Below are 22,809 nucleotides of genomic sequence, written 5' to 3' on the forward strand. Positions count from 1 at the left end.
TGCATTCAGATAAAGGAACTTCTATCTCATTTTTTTTAACCTGTTTTCTATTCCCTGCAATTACCTTATTTGCTAATGTACAATTTTTGTTAAACTCTCTGACCCAAACCCTCCCCCACCTCTGTTAGTTTAAAGCCCTGGCCACAGCCCTAGTTATGCGATTGGCCAGGACACTGGTTCCAGCCCAGTTCAAGTGAAGCCCATCCCAACAGAATAGCTCCCTCTTCCCTGAGTACTGATGCCGGTGCCCCAAGAATCGAAACCCCTTCTTCCCACACCACTCTTTGAGCCATGCATTTAGTTCTCTAATCTGCTTGACCCTGTGCCAATCTGTGTGGCGCTCAGGTAACAATCTACAGATGATTACCTTTGATGTTCTGCGTTTTAGTTTGGACCCTAACTCCTCAAATTCTCTAAGCAGATCATTTCTGGTTCTACCAATGTCATTGGTTCCCACATGGACCACGACAACTAGATCCTCCACCTCCCACCCCAGGTTCCTCTCCAGCCTCAAGGAGATGTCCTTAACCCTGGCACCGGGCAAGCAACACAGCCTTCAAAGCTCCCAGTCGCATCTGCAGAGATCAGTATCTATGCCCCTGACTATACTGTCTCCTATCACTACCACATTCCTCTTCACTCCCCCCACTGAAATAGCATCTTTCACCATGGTGCCATAGTCAGACCGCTCATCCATCTTGCACTCCTTCTCTTCATCCACACATGTAGCAAGGACCTCATACCTGTTGGAGGAGCCTCAGCCCCTGACCTTGTCCATCACTACATGCTGATTCCCCCTACCTGCCTCACTTGCAGTCACACCCTCCTGTCCCTGACCATTGGCCATCTCCAACGTTCTCCCTACTCTAAGGGGTGTGACTGCCTCCTGGAGCAAAGTGTCCAGTTAACTCTCCCCCTCTCCCTGATGCTCCGCAATTTCTGCAACACTCGGTCTCCAGCTCAGCAATTCTGAGCTGAAGTTGTGCAAGCTGCAGACACTTACCACAGACATGGTTGTCTGGGATTGCAATGCATTCCACAGATTCCCACCTGAAACTTTAACTCTGCTTCTCTCTCCACAGATGCTGCCTGATCTGCTGAGTATTTCCAGCACTTTGTTTTTATTTCAGATTTCCAACATCTGCAGTATATTGTTGTTATTTGCTTTAATAAGTATCTGGGAGGGGGGTTGTACACAATCATTTGCCAACCAGCCCACACTGGAAATGGGAAGAGCTATGGGGTGCTAAACAATATTGGAAAGCATTTGATATAATTTATATCTTTTGTATCAGCATTATAGGCATCATTGTTCCAGTAAAAGGGCTACTTGTAGCTTCACAATGAAGCTATCAAAAGTTCCAACAATCACCTTGCAAGCTCCTTGATTAGGTTAGCAATGCGCCTCTTGTCCTCTGGGCAAAGATCCTTCAAAGATGCACTCTTGGTCCCTTTGTTCTCCTTCATAACCTGTTTCAAGGTAAAACACGAGAACCCAGTTACACTTCTCCTGGCACTAATTCCTTTTTCATCTTTCTCCTTGCCCTTTCTAAACTTGTGCTCCATCAGACCAATCACCTGCTCCCATCATCAACTCCTTGCTCTACTCCTAATGACTCAACAATAGCTAACATTGTCAGCAGCTCCCTTTGCTTGGCACTTCTATTCTCCCCCTTCAAGACTATTTTGTGGAACAAACAGGCATAAAGTTGGTAGGAAACAACAATCTGGAGTATGTGCTACAAGCTACCTGATAGAGGTCTTTAGGATTATGGAAGGGTCTGATAGGTTAGACAAAGGGAAAATTTTTCCACTTGCAAGGGAGACCAGAACTATAGGGAGGCCATAAATATAAGATAGTCACTAATAAATTCAAAAGGGAATTCAGGAGAGAGTGGTTAGAATGTGGAATTCGCTACCAGAAGAAGTAATTGAGACAGCTAGCATAAATGCATTTAAGGGGAAGCTGGATAACCACATTAGAGAAAGGAACCGAAGGATATGTTGATGGAGTTAGATGAAGCAAGGTGGGAAGAAGCTCAACACTAGACCTGAAATGGACAAATGGCCTGTTTTTGTGATGTAAATACTATGTACTTGTGCAAAAGGCTATTGTTCACCCCTCCCCACCTTAATCTCCCTTGCATCACTAGGGTCCTTGAGAGAGTTGTCACCTATGAGTTCTATGTCAATTTGCCCCACAGAACCAATTCAACTTCTCCCTCTGCTGCAATCTATCCTCGGTCCCTTTTCCTATGTACCACCCTTTGGTAACATCATCTGCAGACACACAGTCAGCACGGTATGTGCAGATGATACACAGCTCTATCTCTCCACCATTTTCTTTGATCCCTCAACCAATTCTATGCTGTCTGATATCAAGCCTCAGATGAGTCAAAACGGAAGTGAGAGTAGTATCACTGAGCCAAGTTGACACTAACATTTTTCCTTTTGGAAGGGACTTGGTATCCTCTCTCAACCTGACCATAAGTCCTAGAAGGCCTGCCTGAAGACCGTTGAAATAAACATTAAATAGTCAACAACTTGACCGTGAAACATGCCACTCAAAAAAAAAGTACAAAAGATGACTGGCAATTTGCTTCAATATTAGTAACTTGGTAAAACGAAGGACCTATCTATATCAATGACAGTGTAAGAAACCACAGCTAAATTAACTCATGTTCGCCAAGTCGCCTTAATGAACATGAAGTACAGACTTCTGAATTTACCAGGTGTGGCAGCTGGTGTTTTTCAAGTGTGTGATATGCTTCTATACTATTCAAGGGAAAAGATTAGACTAATGAGCAGCACCAGAAATTCCTCAAATGACTGAGATAGGAAATTTTATCTTCCACTCAACATATATGACCCCAATATATCCCTGAATTACATTTTATCTAGCATCAATTTCCCCCGCCTAACTACCTATGTCCTTAAATCACTCCAATCATCACTGCCTGGTTTTGTGTCTGCAAATTTTGAAATTGTGCCCCATATACCCAAATCATTTATATATATTCAGATGGTGCTAGCAATGTATTCTAGGGATAGCCTTTGGTCCAAAACAAAGGGGATGGGGTTATGAGTTAATCTTAAATGAAAGAAGAGCCTAACTTCAATTGTTTAAACACTAAATGTCAGTGCTGAGGAACTTCAAAGTAATCTACTTCAGGGTGCACCACAATATTGAATGGGTACAACCTTTATGGGAAACAAATTCACACTTCTGTTTGCAAACACTCAATGCAATAACTTTATTGAATAACATTATTTGATTACTTGAACTAGAAGCCTTTGCAACAGAATTATGCGCATCACTTCACCAAAAACATCAAGAATTATTTTTTTTTTACAAAAACACCCCTCTAAAGCCAGCATGTACATTAATCTTCAGTGGATTACAAAATGCAATAAAAATTACATCATTTTACCTTGTTCGGCATGGTTGGTTTTCCAGCTTTGGTCTTAAAGGGATTCACAAAAACAGAATCAGAATGGACTGGCAGCTTCGCTTCAACTTCTTGAATTTTACACCACTTCACCTTTGATTCAGGTCTGATGTTTCCTTCCATCAGCATCCCTAATAAACAGTTTGTAAAGATGTGGCACAGAACAGCAGTGATTTATTAAAACATTATTTTATAAAAAAATATTATTCATGGCTTCTTGGCAACACCAGCTACACTGCATTTATTGCCCATCTCTATTTAAGAATACACAAAAAGAGCTGGTCCATCTCAGCCACCCCAAACAGTTGCAACGCATCCAGGGCCCCACCAGCAATCTTGTAATCACCTAGGAGAATCAATAATAATTTTTTTTAAAACCCACGTACCAATTCAGGGGGGAAAAAAATCTTCAAAATTCCTCTCTGATCCCCTAAGACAAAGAAAATTAAGGTCACAATGACCATGTGGCACATACCCAACCCAACATCCTACTTACCTCCTGCATGCAGTGATACTAGCCACAGGAAGGAACTCATGCAGCTTCTTTTTTAAGTGTTGCAGCAAATCCACACTCACCAAACAGCCAGTACCTTATTCTAATCATCAATAACTGTATGCATAAATCTCCTGCCATCGAACCTTGTTCTAAGCTTACTTATTTTATGTGCACCCCTCCTTTTCTATAAACTAGCAAGTTCAAATAATCTGTCCACACAGATGCCTCGGCTAAAGGTAATTATCATGTAGGCATTCTCAACGACTTTATCTACCTCAAACAAAAACAAGAAATGCTGGAATCACTCAGCAGGTCTGGCAGCATCTGTGGAAAGAGAAGCAGAGTTAACGTTAACTCTGCTTCTCTTTCCACAGATGCTGCCAGACCTGCTGAGTGATTCCAGCATTTCTTGTTTTTGTTTCAGATTTCCAGCATCCGCAGTATTTTGCTTTTATTTGCTTTGACTTTATCTACCTGTTCTGTTACTTTCAGAAATCTGTGGACAGGCACTCCAAGGTCCCTCTGTTCCGCTACACTTCTCAGTATCCAACCATTTATTGTGTGTATCCTTGCCTTGTTTGCCCTCCCCAAATGTGTTACCTCACACTTCTCTGGATTGAATTCCATTTGCCACTTTTCTGCCCACCTGACCAGTACATTGATATCTTCTATCAGTCTACAGCTTTTTTCCTCATTATCAACCACATGACCAATTTTTGCATCATCTGCAAACGTCTTAATCATGTCTCCTATATTTAAGTCTAAATTATTGACATATAACCATGAAAAGCAAAGCACCTAGCACCAAGTCCTGTGGAACCCCACTGGAAACAGCCTTCCAGTCACAAAATACCTGTTGACCACCACCCTTTGTTTCCTGCCACTGAGCCAATTTTGGATTCAACTTGCCATTTTCCCTTGGATCCCACAGGCTCTTACTTTTCTTACCAGTCCATCATGTGGGATCTTGTCAAAAGCCTTGCTAAAAATACTGTAGACTACATCAAACACGCTACCCTCATCAAGCCTGCTTGTTGCCTCCTCAAAAATTCAATCAAGTTACTCAGACACAAGCTTCTCTTAATCTCTGCTGACTGTTCTTGATGAATCCATGCCTTTCTAAATGACGATTTACACTCTCCCTCAGAATTTTTTCCAATAATTTGCCCACCATCAAGGTTAGGTTGGATGGCCTGTACTTAGTCTATCCCCTTTTTAAACAATGGTACAGGGTTAACAATCCTCCGGCACCACATCTGTAGCCAGAGAAAATGATGCTCAAACACTCCATTATTTCCTCCCTTGCTTCTCTTAGCAGCCTGGGATTCATTTCATCTGGGCCTGGTGACTTATCCACTTTCAAAGATGCTAAACCCCATAATATTTCTTCTCGTACTGTGTTTTCCCATCCAATATTTCACACTCCTACTCCTCCTCAACAACCACAATGTCTGCATCACCCGCCTCTTCTGCGAAGACAGACGCAAAGTATTCAAGAACCACGCCCACGTTTTCCACCTCCCCACACAAGTTGCCTTTATCTCTTTAATTGGCCCTACTCTATCATCGTTATCCTCTTGCTCTTTATGTACTGTAAATCATCTTTGAGGTCTCCTTGATTTTACTTGCCAATATTTTTTCCTGTCCTCTGTTTTTCTAATTTCCTTTTAAATTTCACTCTTGCACTTTCTATATTCCTCTAGGCTTTCTGTAGTATTGAACTCTCAGTATCTGACTGAACCTTCCCTTGTTTGCCTTATCCTATTTTGCATGCTCTTTGACATCAGGGCCAGAGGGATAAATTTGGGAGTCCCATGCCCTTTTTCTTTCTAATAACATATTTGTTCTGAACTCTCCCTACTTCCTCCTTGAATTCCTCCAATGGCTCTGACACTTCAAGTAGCTATTTCTAGGCCACTTTTACCAAATCACATCTCAGCTTAGTAAAATTTGCCCTTCCACAATTTAAAACTTTTACTCTTGGTCTAATCCTTGTCCTTTTCCATGACTACGCTAAATCTAACTGAATTCTGATCACAACCACCATTATGCTCGTCCACTTATATCCCTTCCATCTGCCCAGCTTCATTTCCTAAAACTAAATCCAGATCTGTCCCTTCTCTTGTTGGGCTTGCTGCATACTGGCAAAAAAGTTCTCCTAAACGTATTTTAAGAGTTCTGTGCCCTCTGTACCTTTCAGACTGATTTTATTCCAGTAGTTGAAACCTCTACTATTACTGCCCTTTGGTTTCTGCATTTCTCAGCAATTTTCCTACTTATTTTCTCTTCTATCTCCCTCTGACTATATGGGGCGATTACCCCTTCCTTGTTCCTCAGTTCAACCAATATGGCCTTATTTGATGAGCCTTCTCGCATATCTTCCTTCCTCACAGCTGCAGTTGTTTCTTTGAACAATATTGTGATATCCCCTCCTTTTCTATTCCCCCCTCTATCCATTCTGAAAACCCTGTAACCCGGAATGTTGAGTTGACATTCCTGCCTTTTAAGCCATGTTTCAGCAATAGCTATATCATCATACTTTAATGTGTCTATCTGTGCCTTCAGCTCACCTGCCTTATTCACTAGACTCTTTGCACTGAAGTATATACCACTAATCACAGAAAGCCTTTATTGTTTATTTTCGAGCCTTTGTTTTCTCTGCCTTCCATACTCACTAATTTCCTGCCTTGCTTCTCTCACTTCTGAATCTATGCTCAGGTTCCCATCCCCCTACCAAGATAACTTAAACCCTCCCAAGCAGCACTAGCAAATCTCCATACCACAATATCGGTCCTGGTCCTGTTGACCCATTCGACTTGTACAGGTCCCATCTCGCCTAGAACAGATCCTAATGGCCCAGGAATCTAAAGCCTGACTTCCTGCACCATCACCTCAGCCACACATTCATCTGCATTATCCACCTATTTCCCTACTCACTAGTGCATGGCACCGGGAGCAATCCAGAAATTGCTACATTTGAGGTCCTACTTCTTAAAATTTCTTTCCCGAGGCGGCACAGTGGTTAACACCGCAGCCTCACAGCTCCAGCGACCCAGGTTCGGTTCTGGGTACTGCCTGTGCAGAGTTTGCAAGTTCTCCCTGTGACCGCGTGGGTTTCCGCCGGGTGCTTCGGTTTCCTCCCACAGCCAAAGACTTGCAGGTTGATAGGTAAATTGGCCATTGTAAATTGCCCCGAGTGTAGGTAGGTGGTAGGAGAATTGAGGGAAGATGGGGATGTGGTAGGGAATATGGGATTAATGTAGGATCAGTATAAATGGGTGGTTGATGGTCAGCATAGACTCGGTGGACCAAAGGGCTTGTTTCAGTGCTGTATCTCTCTATGATATTCTATCTCTCTATCTCCCTAAAATCTGCCTATAGAACTTCATCGTTCTCTTTACCTACAGCATTGGTACCAATATGGACCATCACCTCTGGCTGTTAACCTGCTCCTTAGAATGCTTTGCAGCCACTCAGTGACATCCATAACTCTGGCAACAGAGACAACATTCCACCCTGGAATCATGTCTATGGAAACAGAAACTGAATACTGGTTGGAGAACAAGGTGTACTCAGATACTGGTTAGAGAGCAACATGCCTTGTGCTGATGGTCAGGATACTGACCCAACAACAATGAAGGAATATATGCACGGGACGGTGTAAGACTTGGACAGCAACTGGGAGATGATGGTGTTCCTACAATAATGCTGCTCTTTTCCTGCCCGGTGGTGGGGTTTAACAGTGAAGGGAAATACTGTTTAAGTAACCTTGCTCAGTTGATGCAGTGCATCCTATAGATTTTATGTACTTAAGTGTTGATGGTCAACAGAAGATGGTTGAATTTCCTCTTATCGAAAACAGTCATTATCTGGCACTTATGTGGTATAAATGCCTGGCACTTAAGTGGTAGGTGACACTTTGACAGGAAAAATAAAAAAGCATATTATCTAAGTGGTGAGAGATTGCAAAGCACGGAGATGCAGAGGGATCTGGGTGTCCTAGTGCATGAATCGCAAAAGGTTAATATGCAGGTACAGCATGTAATTAGGAAAGCTAATAGAATGTTATCGTTTATCACAAGGGGAATTGAATACACAGGCAGGGAGATTATGCTTCAGCTATACAGGGCATTGGTGAAACCATATCTGGAGTACTGTGTACAGTACTGGTCTCCTTATTTAAGGAAGAATGTAAATGCGTTGGACAGGCTCGACTTGTATCCGCTGGAATTTAGAAAAGTAAGAGACGACTTGATTGAAGCATATAAGGTCCTGAGGGGTCTTGACAGGGTGGATGTGGAAAGGATGTTTCCCCTTGTGGGAGAATTGAGAACTAGGAGCCACTGTTTAAAAATAAAGGGTCGGCCAATTAAGACTGAGAAATCTTTTTCTCTGAGGGTCGTGAGTTTTTGGAATTCTCTTCCTCAAAAGGCAGTGGAAGCAGAGTCTTTGAATATTTTTAAGACAGAGGTAGATAGATTCTTGATAAGCAAGGAGGTGAGAGATTATCGGGGGTAGGTGGAAATGTGGAGTAATCAGTTCAGCCATAAACTTATTGAATGGCGGAGCAGGCTCGAGGGGTTGAGTGGCCTACTCCTGCTCCTAATACATATATAACTATGCTCGCATGACATCTGCACCACATATCTGCCAAAGACTGATATGGACTGCTTCATTATCAGGAGTTACGAAGAGAGCTCATTACTGTGGACTCCTCAGCGATCAGCCTCACTGCTGACCTTATGATGGAGGGAGGTCATTGTGCCAAGAGTGCTTCTCTGAGAAACTCCCGCAGTGATGACTGGCCTCTGATAACAACAGCCATCCTCCTTTGCCATACATTTAAATGCACTTTGAACTTTAGCGTTTCCCTGTTTTGTGACATTATTACATATGTGTCAGCTTAAAAGTCCCTTTATCATACTCACTTACATGAGAAATTCCCCACAGCCCTGAAAGCAATCAAGGAAGAAAACTGCAGGATATCACTCTAATTATTCAATGCTGGTTGTCATGCTAGGCATCCCCTTGCCAAGAATGAGGCACATTAATTTTGCCATGAACACTGATTTCAAACTGTTATTGGAATGAAAAAAGGCTTTGCTTTAAAAAAAAACGTTGCCAGATCTTGGCTGGAAATATATTTGCATATTAACAGACAGTGTTTGGAAGGTCAAAGCAGCCATTGCCAGACACATTCAATCCACAATGGACCACTGGTTGTAAATACATTTGCATATTAACATGCAGTGCTTGGAAAGGAGAAAAGACCATTCCCTGACACATTCAACCCACAATGGACTTTTGATCACCAGATGTTGAAGGTGGGGAAGCTCGCATTCCAGGTTGACTGCTAAGATGGCCGAATACACAAACGGACCTGGTCAAACCAGCTAGTCACATGACTAACCTGTTGGGCAACCTGAGTTTTTTGAATTTGTACCAACAGTTTGGGCACAAAGCAGAATGCTCTTGGACTGAAGATCCCTCCTGTCTGCCTGTTCCCACCTCTTTCTCACAAGCCTTTGAATCCACTGAAGACAAAATATGAACCTCGAGAGAGAAAAGTCTCCTACAGCGAACAGGGTTTAAAAATACTGGGCCCCAACGAAAAGCAAGATCTACCTACAATCAAGGACTCGACAGTAAGCTCGAAGATCCGCAACAAAAACTCTTTAGACATTGCCTCAAACTTTTCCACTTTATTTCTTCTGCTCTGTTCTGTCTCTATCTGCATGTGTGTATCGTGTACGCATGCTAGTGTGGGCACGTTGTGTATCCGTAGGTGTCAACCAAATTAGAGTTTATGTTTAATAAATTTCAACTTTTCTTCTTTAAACCTTAGAAAGCCTGTTTGTGCGGATTTCTTTGCCTTATAATTGGAAAGCCCCCAAGGGGGAGCTAAAAACAGTGTTTTAAATTCAACCCTGTTACAGTAAGACCAGGTGAAGACTGAAAGAGAACCCTAGACCTTTCTCACCTAGTCGTAACACCAGTGCATTACAATCCATAATGCCTTTAATGTTTTTGGCTTTTACACAAGATAGTCTTCCAGCTTCAAAGTCACTGACCACACCCCAGGCCTCTCATCCCTACAAACCAACATGTGCCTTTACCTCCCCAACAGGCAGGAAGCAGTGCTGGATGTAGCTATGGGGAATGAAGTGGGACAGTGGAGCATGTTTCAGTGGGGGAGTGTGTAGAGAATAGTGATCATAATACCATCAGATTGAGGACAGTTATAGAAAAAGGACAAGGAGCTATCAAGAGTAAAACACGTAACTGGAGGAGGGTTAACTTCAGTGAGTTGAAAAGTGGTCTAGCCCAAATGTTTTGGAATCAAAAATTGGAAGGCAAAACAGTAATTTAATGAGAGGCCTTCAAAGAGGAGACAGTTCGCATACAGAAGATGCACATTAACTGAGGGGGAAAAGGAAGGGCTTCCAAAGGAAGCACTCCCTGAATGACAAAATATATAGCGATTAAAAAGAGACAGAAAAAGGTTTGTTCTCAGTAGAGAACCAAGTTGAATGTACAAAGTACTGAAGAGATCTAAAAAGGGGAATAAGACAGGAAAAGAGGGAGCATGAGAACACATTAGTGGCCAACATAAAAGGATACCCAAAAGTCTATTATAAACATATAAATTAGGAGGAGTAGGCCACTCGGCTCCTCGAGCATGCTCCTCCATTCAATAAGTTCATGGCTGAACTGATTACTCCACATTTCCACCTATCCCCGATAACCTTACACCCCCTTTCTCATCAAGAATCCATCAACCTCTGCCTTAAAAATATTCAAAGACACTGTCTCAACTGCATTTTGAGGAAGAGAATTCCAAAGACTCACGACCCTCAGAAAAAAAATTTTCCTCATCTCGGTCTTAAATGGGCAACCCCTTAATTTTAAACAGTAACCCCTAGTTCCAGATTCTCCCACCTCTTAATCATCTAAATTCCAACCGATACAAGCCTAGCCTGTCCAATCTTTCCTCGTAAGACAGCCTGCCCATTCCAGGTATTAGTCCAGTAAACTTTCTCTGTACTGCTTCCAACGCATTTCTTCTTCTCTTCTTTGGCCTCCTTGTCTCGAGAGACAATGGGTAAGCGCCTAGAGGTGGTCAGTGGTTTGTGGAGCAGCACCTGGAGTGACAATAAAGGCCAATTCTAGAGTGACAGACTCTTCCACTGGCGCTGCAGATAAAATTGGTTTTCAGGGCTGTTACACAGTTGGCTCTCTCCTTGCGCTTCTGTCTTTTTTCCTGCCAACTGCTAAGTCCCTTTGATGCACCACTCTTTAGCCCCGCCTTTATGGCTGTCCACCAGTGATCTGGCGATCACTGGCAACTGACTCCCACAACTTGTGGTCAATGTCACAGGACTTCATGTCGCATTTGCGGAGACATGGACAGCCGGTTGGTCAGATACAAGCGACGAGCTCACTGTACAATGCGTCCTTGGGGATCCTGCCATCTTCCATGTGGCTCACATGGCTGAACTGTACTCCAGGGAGAATGCTGTCACTGAGACTGCCCTCAATGCAGCCCAGCCTCTACCAGTCATGGATGAGCTGGACATACAGCCAACCAAATCGGAACTCAGTGATGCCATTGATTCCCTAGCCAGCGGAAAAGCCCCTGGGAAGGACAGCATTACCCCTGAAATAATCAAGAGTGCCAAGCCTGCTATACTCTCAGCACTACATGAACTGCTATGCCTGTGCTGGGACGAGGGAGCAGTACCCCAGGACATGCGCGATGCCAACATCACCCTCTATAAAAACAAAGGTGACCGCGGTGACTGCAACAACTACCGTGGAATCTCCCTGCTCAGCATAGTGGGGAAAGTCTTTGCTCGAGTCGCTCTGAACAGGCTCCAGAAGCTGGCCGAGCGCGTCTACCCTGAGGCACAGTGTGGCTTTCGTGCAGAGAGATCGACTATTGACATGCTGTTCTCCCTTCGTCAGATACAGGAGAAATGCCGTGAACAACAGATGCCCCTCTACATTGCTTTCATTGATCTCACCAAAGCCTTTGACCTCGTCAGCAGACGTGGTCTCTTCAGACTACTAGAAAAGATCGGATGTCCACCAAAGCTACTAAGTATCATCACCTCATTCCATGACAATATGAAAGGCACAATTCAACATGGTGGCTCCTCATCAGAGCCCTTTCCTATCCTGAGTGGTGTGAAACAGGGCTGTGTTCTCGCACCCACACTTTTTGGGATTTTCTTCTCCCTGCTGCTTTCACATGCGTTCAAATCCTCTGAAGAAGGAATTTTCCTCCACACAAGATCAGGGGGCAGGTTGTTCAACCTTGCCCGTCTAAGAGCGAAGTCCAAAGTACGGAAAGTCCTCATCAGAGAACTCCTCTTTGCTGACGATGCTGCTTTAACATCTCACACTGAAGAATGCCTGCAGAGTCTCATCGACAGGTTTGCGTCTGCCTGCAATGAATTTGGCCTAACCATCAGCCTCAAGAAAACGAACATCATGGGGCAGGATGTCAGAAATGCTCCATCCATCAATATTGGCGACCACGCTCTGGAAGTGGTTCAAGAGTTCACCTACCTAGGCTCAACTATCACCAGTAACCTGTCTCTAGATGCAGAAATCAACAAGCGCATGGGTAAGGCTTCCACTGCTATGTTCAGACTGGCCAAGAGAGTGTGGGAAAATGGCGCACTGACACGGAACACAAAAGTCCGAGTGTATCAGGCCTGTGTCCTCAGTACCTTGCTCTACGGCAGCGAGGCCTGGACAACGTATGCCAGCCAAGAGCGACGTCTCAATTCATTCCATCTTCGCTGCCTTCGGAGAATACTTGGCATCAGGTGGCAGGACTATATCTCCAACACAGAAGTCCTTGAAGCGGCCAACATCCCCAGCTTATACACACTACTGAGTCAGCGGCGCTTGAGATGGCTTGGCCATGTGAGCCGCATGGAAGATGGCAGGATCCCCAAAGACACATTGTACAGCGAGCTCGCCACTGGTATCAGACCCACCGGCCGTCCATGTCTCCGTTATAAAGACGTCTGCAAACGCGACATGAAATCGTGTGACATTGATCACAAGTCGTGGGAGTCAGTTGCCAGCATTCGCCAGAGCTGGCGGGCAGCCATAAAGACAGGGCTAAATTGTGGCGAGTCGAAGAGACTTAGTAGTTGGCAGGAAAAAAGACAGAGGCGCAAGGGGAGAGCCAACTGTGCAACAGCCCCAACAAACAAATTTCTCTGCAGCACCTGTGGAAGAGCCTGTCACTCCAGAATTGGCCTTTATAGCCACTCCAGGCGCTGCTTCACAAACCACTGACCACCTCCAGGCGCGTATCCATTGTCTCTCGAGATAAGGAGGCCCAAAAGAAAAAAAAAAAAGAACATGGCCAAGCCATCTCAAGCGCCCTTGGCTCAGTAGGGTGTATATGCTGGGGATGCTGGCTGCCTCAAGGACTTCTGCTTTGGAGATACGGTTCTGCCACCAGATGCTAAGGATTCTCTCGAGGCAGCAAAGATGGAATGAATTGAGACGTCGCTCTTGGCTAACATACGTTGTCCAGGCCTCGCTGCCGTAGAGCAAGGAACTGAGGACACAGGCTTGATAGACTCGGACTTTTGTGTTCCGTGTCAGTGGGCCATTTTCCCATGCTCTCTTGGGCAGTCAGGACATAGCAGCCTTCCTGAAATAAAGAGACCAGTACTGTACACAGTACTCCTGATGTGGTCTCACCAATGCCCTGTATAGCTGAAGCATAACCTCCTTTCTTTTGTATTCAATTCCCCTCACGATAAAAGATAACATTCTACAGGCTTTCCTAATTACGTGCTGTACCTGCATACTAACCTTTGGCGATTCATGCACTAGGACCCCCAGATCCCCCGCATCTCAGAGCTTTGCAATCTCTCACCATTTAGATAATAAGTTTCTTTTATAATCTTCCTGCCAAAGTGGACAATTTCACACTTTCCCACATTATACTCCATTTGCCAAGTTTTTGCCCACTCACTTAATCTATCTATATCCCTTTGTAGCCCCCTTATGTCCTCTTCACAAGTTACTTTCCTATCTACCTTTGTGTCATCAGCAAATTTAGCAACCATACCTTCCGCCCCTTCATCCAAGTCATTTATATAAATTGTACAAAGTTGAGGCTCCAGCATAGATCCCTGTGGCACACCACCATCCTGCCAACCAGAAAATGACCCATTTATGCCTGCTCTCTGTTTCCTGTTAGCTAGCCAATCTTCTATCCATGCCAATATGTTACCCACTATACCATGAGCTTTTAATTTCCGCAATAACCTTTGATGTATAACCTTATCAAATGCCTTCTGGAAATTTAAGTACAATACATCCACCTGTTCCCCTTTATCCACAGCACATTTAACTCCCTCAAAGAACTCCAATAAATTGCTTAAACATGATTTCCCTTTCACAAAACCATGTTTAGTCTGTCTGATTACCTTGAATTTTTCTAAATGCCCTGCTATAACATCTTTCATAATAGCTTCCAACATTTTCCCTATGACAGATTTTAAGCTAACTGGCCTGTAGTTTCCTGCTTTCTGTCTCCCTCCCTTTTTGAATATAGGAGCTACATTCGCTATTTTCCAATCTAACAGAACCTTCCCTGAATCTAGCAAATTTTGGAAAATTAAAAGTAACACATCAAGTATCTCACTACCCACTTCTTTTAACATCCTAGGATGAAGTCCATCAGGACCCGGGGACTTGTCAGCCCGCAGCTCCAACAATTTGTTCAGTACCACTTCCCTGGGTGATTGCAAGTTTCTTGAGTTCCTCCCTCCCTTCCATTTCCTGACTTGCAGCTAATACTGTTATGTTACTTTTATCCTCAATAGTGAAGACCAATTCAAAATATCTGTTCAATTCATCTGCCATCTCCTTATTATCCATTATTAATTCCCCGGACTCACTTTCTATAGGACTTTGTTAACTCTTCAAATATCTATTGAAACTCTTACTATCTGTCTTTATATTTCTAGCTAGCTTTCTCTCGTACTCTAATTTTACATTCCTTATCAATCTTTTAGTCATTCTTTGCTGTTTTTTATATTTTTTTTAAAAGAGATACAGCACTGAAACAGGCCCTTCAGCCCACCAAGTCTGTGCCGACCAACAACCACCCATTTATACTAATCCTACGTTAACCCCATATTCCCTACCACATCCCTACACTAGGGGCAATTTACAATGGCCAATTTACCTATCAACCTGCAAGTCTTTGGCTGTGGGATGAAACCGGAGCACCCGGCGGAAACCCACGAGGTCACAGGGAGAACTTGCAAACCGCAACTACAGGCTTTTTCTTTAAGTTTGACGCCATCTTTAACTGTTTTAGTTAACCACGGATGGTGGATCCCACCCTTGGAATTTTTCTTTCTCGTTGAAATGCATCTATTCTGTGTATTCTGAAATATCCCCTTAAATGGCTGCCACTGCATCTCTGTTGACCTATCCCTTAACCTGATTTGCCAGTTTACTTTAGCTAGCTCTGCTTTCATGCCCTCATAATTGCCCTTATTTAAGTTTAAAATACTTGTCTTGGACCCACTCTTCTCTCCCTCGAACTGAATGTAAAATTCAATCATATTATGATCACTGCTACCTAGGGGCGCCTTCACTATGAGGTCATTAATTAATCCGATCTCGTTGCACAATACCAGGTCCAGTATACTGTCTCGTAACTCTCTGGTTGGCTCCAGAACGTATTGTTCCAAGAAATTTTCCTGAAAACATTCTATGTACTCCTCATCCAGGCTACCTCTGCCCATCTGATTTTTCCACTCTAGATGTAGGTTAAAATCCCCCATAATTATCGCTGTACCTTTCTGACAAGCTGCCATTATTTCTTCCTTTATACCCCTACAGTGTGGTTAATGTTAAGTGGCCTGCATACCACTCCCACAAGTGACTTCTTGCCTTTATGATTTCTCATCTCTACCCAAACTGCTTCTACATACTGGTCTCCTGAACTTAGGTCATCCCTCTCTATTGCACTAATACTATCATTAATTGATAGAGCTACACCTCCACCTTTTCCTCGCTTCCTAAATGCCATGTACCCTTCAATATTCAGGTCCCAATCTATGTCACCCTGCAGCCATGTCTCTATAATGGCTATCAGATCATACTTATTTATTTCTTTTTGCGCTATCAGTTCATCTGTTTTGTTTCGAATGCTACGTGTATTCAGATACAAAGCCTTTAGTTTTGTTCTTTTATTATTGTAACCTCTAGCCTTATCTGTTGATTTACTCTTAGATTTGTATGCTCTGTCCCTTCCCGTCACAATCTGTTTATCATTTCCCATATTAATACCTTTCTCCCTTGCCTTGTCTCTACTTGTTGATTTACCATATCTTCCCAAGTTTGATCCCTTGCCCCCACTATTCAGTTTAAAACCCTCTCTACTTCCATAGGTTTGCGGCTCACGAGAACACCAGCCCCAGCACGGTTCAGGTGCAGACCGTCCCAACGGTATAGCCACCACTTTCCCCAGTACTGGTGCCAGTGCCCCACGAACTGGAACCCACTTCCACCACACCAGTCTTTGAGCTATGCATTAATTTCTCTAATCTTATTAGCCCTATGGCAATTTGCACATGGCTCAGGTAATAATCCAGAGATTATTACCTTTGAGGTTCTTCTTCCTAATACTGACTATGCATAACCTCAGAACCAAATAAATACTAAAAGGCTCTGTAATTGGGCCATAACAATTCACTGTATTTATAAACTTAGATGATGGAATAGAAAGCCACATATCCAAATTTGCTTATGACACAAAGATAGGTGGCATTGTAAGCACTGTAAATGGAAGCATAATATCAATATCTGTGATTTTAAGTGAATGGGCAACACTGTGGCAAATGGACTTCAATGTAGGCAAATGTGAGGTCATCCACTTTGGACCTAAAAGGATAGAACTGGGTACTTTCTAAATGGTAAATAGCTAGAAAACAGTGGAGGTCCAAAGTACTCATCATTACAATGTCATGAACTGGTACAGAAAATAATAAAAAGGCTAATAGAATTCTGGCCTTTATATCTAGAGGACCGAACACAAGGAGCAGAAGTTATGCTTCAGCTATACAAAGCCCTGATTAGACCACACCTGGAGTACTGTAAGCAGTTCGGGCACCATACCTTCAAAAAGGAAATATTGGCTTTGGAGGGAGTGCAGTATAGTTTTACCAGAATACCATCCACACTCCAAGGGTTAAATTATGAACAGCAATTACACAAACTATGGTTGTATTCCCTTCAGCTGCTTCATCAGTGACCTTTCCTTTGTCATTAAGCCAGGAGTGGAGCTGTTCACTGATGAAACCAGTATTCTGTTTTTCATAATTCCTCTCAATGCATTACCTAAGTGTCGGGCAATGGCCATCTCAAACAAGGAAAGGCCTGACCACTAATCGCAATTAACCATTATTAAGTCCCTCACCATCACTGCATTGGAGCAAAATCAACATTAACTAGAAGCTTAACTGGACAAGGCTACCAACTACATAGATACAAGTGCAGGACAGAGACTTTGATGCTCTGCAATGAGTGGCTCATCTCCTGACCCTTCAAAGCTTCTCCACCACCTACAAGGCTCAAGTCAGGAGTGTGATAGAATACTCACCACTCACCTAAATGGGAACAGTTGGAATAACTATCAAGAGGCACAACATCATTGAAGAAAGAGCAGTTTGCAATACCCCAGCACTGAATTCAATGGCCACACCCTTCATCACCAGAACATAACTACAGCATGCATCATCAGAATGCAGTGCAGCAAATCACTAACATTACTTCAACAGCATCTCCACCACTGAGAATCAAAAGCAGCAAGATAATGGAAATACCATCACCTTCAAAATCTGCCCATTTCTCAACATTCCAACTTAGAAACATTCCTTTATTGTTCCCAGGTCAAAATCCTGGAATTCCCTACCCAACACCAGTAACACAAAGATTGCAGTGATCCAAGGTGAAGCCCCACCACCACATTCTCAAGATTACTAAGAAGAAACTCTAAATGCAGCCTATGCAACATCACCTACATGCTGAGCATTTTTTTAAATTATAGGAAGACTATCTAGTCATGAACACGTGCTATGCCAAATGATGTTTCTTTAAATACATCAGTTGGAAACCTGAATTAAACATTAATTAGAAAGCAGGAGACAAAGAACTTGAATTAAACTTTAAAAACAAAGGAGACCAAAAAATGATAAAACGATCCCTGCTAGCAGCTAAATGGCCATCGCAATTTGCATCGAAATACCTCACATACCAAGATATTGAGGAGACGACAAATGTCTTGTTCATCTCCCACCAGAACAATGGCTTGCAAATTTTGAATGAGCTACCTGCCTTACTTCTATTAGCAAGACATTCAAAGCCATCTTGGAACATAAATACTGGTGGACATAAACCTCAAAGGGTAAATACTGAAACAATGGGACCAGAAAGAGATTGGAATTCTTAGACTTGAACTAATTAAGATGCAAAAGAGAGAATACACTGGGACATCATGTGTGGTCTCTCCATCTGTGTGGAAAAACCTGCAGTCTCTTCTCTCTACAGCAGGCAAGCACCTGTTTTTGATCAGTGGAGGGCCCAAGTGGGGGTCTGTCTCTCTCCAGGCAATCCTGTAAGTTCAAACCCTGCCTGCGGTCTGCAAAACATCCAAGTCTAACATTGCTGCAGACAGAGACCCCGGGGAGGAAACCATCTATGTCACTGTCTCCAAGAAAACCCTGAACCAGGTGGCCACCTCTACCAGCCAAAAACTTCGCCGGAAGACAACTGAATTACCAGACTCCAGACTGTATATTCTTTTCATTTGTTCTGGACTCTAATCCAACCAATCTATCCTTCTTCACTCTGTAACCTACTTATGTGTGTGTGTGTGCGCGTGTGAAAGTTGGAGCGTAGTTTATTATTTTACTTAGATCAGGTTTTGGTTTTAAGTACAATAAACTGACCTCTTTCTTGTTTAAACTCAAGAAAACCTGTCCAATTTGATTATTTTATGATCATAGCCCGTAAAGGATTAAACACTCACTGAATTGGAAAGCACATCCACTGCTTAAGAGAAATAAACCCTGTTGCAGTCAAACAAGGAGGGATGAGAGGGGAGCCTTTCAACCCCTCCTCACTTGATCGTAACAATCTGCACTATCCAAAACTGAATGTGGGATAGCAGCTGTGAACTCATTAACTCAAGACCAGATGCAGTATAAAATCAGCTATTATGAATATAAAGCTTTTACCAACGAGGCTAATCTCATACTGGGATGCAGCTCAAGAGCATTTAACTTCAAGTCAAAAGGTTATTCTACATTTATGTGGAATACTGGATGGCCAAAATTTTAAATATGGTGTGCAGTTTAAGCATCCTATCCTCAAATTAACTTTAATGCATTAGAAAGAATTCAGACATGGATGATTAATCACAGATCTTTGTTATAAAGAGTGACTCCTTTCAAAAAGGAATTGTAGTGAGGGACGTATCATGCAAATACAAACAGGTTATTTAAAAGCTAGTGCTCAGGTGCAAAAAGTAATCGAAAAGGCTAATGGTACATTGACCTTCATCACAAGGAGGCTGGAATATAAAAGGAAAAAGTAACACTTCAGTTGTAGAGCCTTAGTTAGATCCCATCTAGAGTTCTGCATTCAGTTTTGGGTACCAAACCTCAGGAAGAATATCTTGGCTTTGGAACGTCAGCGGGGTGGTTGTGTGGGGGGGGTACAATGCAGTTTCACCAGAATGATACCAGGGCTTAAAAAGTGAAAGTAAGTTGTGTAAACTTGGCATGTATTCCCTTGACCCGAGAAGGCTGAGGGGTAATGCAACATCATATATTAGGGGCATAATCTTAAAGTAATAGAGCTCAGCAATTCAGGAGTGAAATCAGGAAGCAGTTCGCTGCACAGAAGGTGACGGCAATCTGGAACACCCCCCAAAAAGTTGCAAATCTGATGGAGAGTGATCGATTTTTAGCTCTATTTACCTCTGCAGAACCTTTCCTCACAATATGAATTGGGTTTGGTAAAGTCTATGAAAGAAGAGGCTTCAGTGAGGTTCTTTTCTTGCTACAAAACATCTAGTCTTAAAAGTGGGTAAAGAAATTCCAAAGGCGCCCAATTATAAGATATCTAGTACTGGTGAAAACAGCAAAAATAGCTTAGGATATTCAGCAATAATTTGAAAGATCATATATTTTCTGAGAATCTTGGCAGCTATAGAGTCACAGAGTTATACAGGCCCTTCAGCCCATCGTGTCTGTGCCGGCCATCAAGCACCTATCTATTCTAATCCCATTTTCCAGCACTTGGCCCGTAGCCTTATATGCTACGGCGTTTCAAGTGCTCATCTAAATACTTCTTAAATGTTGTGAAGGTTCCTGCCTCTACCATGTAGTCTCCTTCAGGACTTTCAGGACTGTCGGACCTTCAGGTAGTGTTCCAGATTCCAACCACCCTCTGGGTGAAAAAAAATTTCCTCAAATCCCCTCTAAACCTCCTGCCCCTTACCTTAAACCTAGTTATTGATCCTTCCGCTAAGGGAAAAAGTTTCTTCCTATCTATGCCCCTTATAATTTTGTATACCTCAATCAGGGCCCCCTCAGCCTTCTCTGTTCTAAAGAAAACAACCCAGCCTTTTCAGTCTCTCTTCATAGTTGAAATGCTCCAGCCCAGGCAACGTCCTGGTGAATCTCCTCTGCACCCACTCCAGTGCAATCACATCCTTCCTATAGTGCGGGGACCATAACTGTACACAATACCCCTGCTGTGGCCTAACTAGCTTTTTGTACAGCTCCATCATAACCTCCCTGCTCTTATATTTCTATGCCTCGGCTAATAAAGGCAAGTATCCCATATTCCTTCCTAACCACCCTATGTACCTGTGCTGCTGCCTTCATTGATCTATGGACAAGTATACCAAGGTCCCTCTGACCTTCTGTACTTCCTAGGGTCCTACCATCCATTGTATATTCCCTTGCCTTGTTAGTCCTCCCAAAATGCATCATCTCACACTTCTCAGGATTAAATTCCATCTGCCACTGCTCCGCCCATCTTACCAGCCCATCTATATCGTCCTGTAATCTAAGGATTTCCTCCTCACTATTTACGACTCCACCAATTTTCATGTCATCTGCGAACTTACTGATCATACCTCCTATATTCACGTCTAACTCATTAATGTGCACTAGAAACAGCAAGGATCCCAGCACCGATCGCTGCGGTACATCACTGGCCACAGGCTTCCAATCGCAAAAGCAACCCTCGACCATCACCCTCTGCCTCCTGCCACTAAGCCAATTTTGGATCCAATTTGCCAAATTGCCCTGGATCCCATGGGCTCTTACCTTCTTAACCAATCTCCCATGAGGGACCTTATCAAAAGCCTTACTGAAGTCCATGTAGACTACATCAACTGCCTTACCATCAACTCATCCAGTCACCTCCTCGAAAAATTCAATCAAGTTTGTTAGACTTTGTTAGTTAGTTTGCTGCAGTACTTCTAGATATAGACAGCAGGCTGCCTAGTGATAGAATTTTAAAAAAGAAATGAAGCAAGGGTAGAGCAAGAGAAAGATAGCAATTGATAGAACACAGTCAGTTTTGGAAAGCAGCAAAAAGCAACTTGAAAATAAATATATATTTGATATGTCAGGCAAATCCCCCATCTATCAAGACTGAGGCACCCATTATTTCGCCACATGAACATTAAAACTTAAAATTGCAAGCCCCTGACTGGAAAGACATTTTTTGTATAGTAACTAGCAGTGTTGGAACAAAAGCGACCCAGTCGTTGCTTCCCCAATACACAGAAGAAGTGGTCAAATCAGTTTTAGTCACATGACTAGCTGGCTAGAGATTTTTTGAATTTGAACTTCCAACAAAGGATTTGAACTGAGACAAAGCCATGTGCTCATGGAGTAAAGATATCTCCTGGAACTGAAGCAAGAACTCCTCTCTCCTACCTGCTTCCATCTCCTTCCCACAGAATTGAATCTTGTGAAAACACGTGAAACTCAAAGAGAGAAAAGTTTCCTACACGAACAAGGTTTTAAGACGACTACAGGGCCCCAACAAAAAGCAAGACTACTTAATAAAGGACTATAGTGAGCTCGAAGCCCCGTAACAAGAGATTGCCTCAAACCCCTCTCTACTATATATTCCTCTTCTCTTTACTTTTCCTATCTGCATGTGTATATCACGTGTGCATGCTAGCGTGGGCACGTCATATATCCATAGGTGTGAACTGTATTAGAGTTTAAGTTTAAGGTTTAACAAATTCTATCTTTCTTCTTTAAACCAAAGAAAGCCTGTTTGTGCTCATTTCTTTGCCTTATAGTTGGAAAGTTGTGAACAAGGATTCACAAAGGGGAGCTGAAAACACTGTTTAAAATTAAACCCTGTTACAATAAGACCAGGTGAAGATAGTAACAGACCCCTAGACACCTTTCTCACCTGGTCGTAACAGATATATTACTTTAATACAGATATTCAAGAAAATCATAGAAAGATTATAATCTCGATTCCTTTTCCTTCCCGTTTCTGCATTCACACACTGGTTTAAAAAATGTATAGAAGGTAACCTGCATAAATGGAGACGCAAAAAAACAGACAATTAAGAGACCCAAATAACGTACATGGTAAAATATACAAGAGACACTGTGAAACCACAGACATTTGCAAATTACGAACTACAAATAGCCTTCAATGTACCAAGCCCTTTTACAGCTTAAAACATGGGATACAGCCTGTTGCAAAGCTACTGTATCGGGAACTTTCAGTGAGTTGTGATCACTTGCACTTCTCTTCGCAGCTCAC

General features: G+C 42.8%; 1 protein-coding gene across 5 annotated transcripts in view; it reads right to left on the bottom strand.

Annotated features, from left to right (window-relative positions):
- The window catches only part of kiaa1328 (KIAA1328 ortholog), a 356,647-nt gene that overhangs the window by 307,713 nt on the left and 26,125 nt on the right, over positions 1-22,809 (bottom strand). For 4 of the 5 annotated variants that reach the window (XM_068031587.1, XM_068031551.1, XM_068031569.1 and 1 more), the window contains 2 exons: positions 3,432-3,580; positions 1,373-1,470 (listed from right to left, as the gene is read on the bottom strand). In XM_068031587.1, coding sequence (XP_067887688.1) covers positions 1,373-1,470; positions 3,432-3,580 — 247 coding nt within the window. Of the gene's footprint in view, positions 1-1,372; positions 1,471-3,431; positions 3,581-22,446; positions 22,575-22,809 lie in introns of all 5 variants that reach the window. The other variant, XM_068031559.1, reaches the window with a different exon arrangement.

The sequence above is a fragment of the Heterodontus francisci genome, chromosome 1 (assembly GCF_036365525.1).
Source record: "Heterodontus francisci isolate sHetFra1 chromosome 1, sHetFra1.hap1, whole genome shotgun sequence".
NCBI classification, from domain to species: domain Eukaryota; kingdom Metazoa; phylum Chordata; class Chondrichthyes; order Heterodontiformes; family Heterodontidae; genus Heterodontus; species Heterodontus francisci.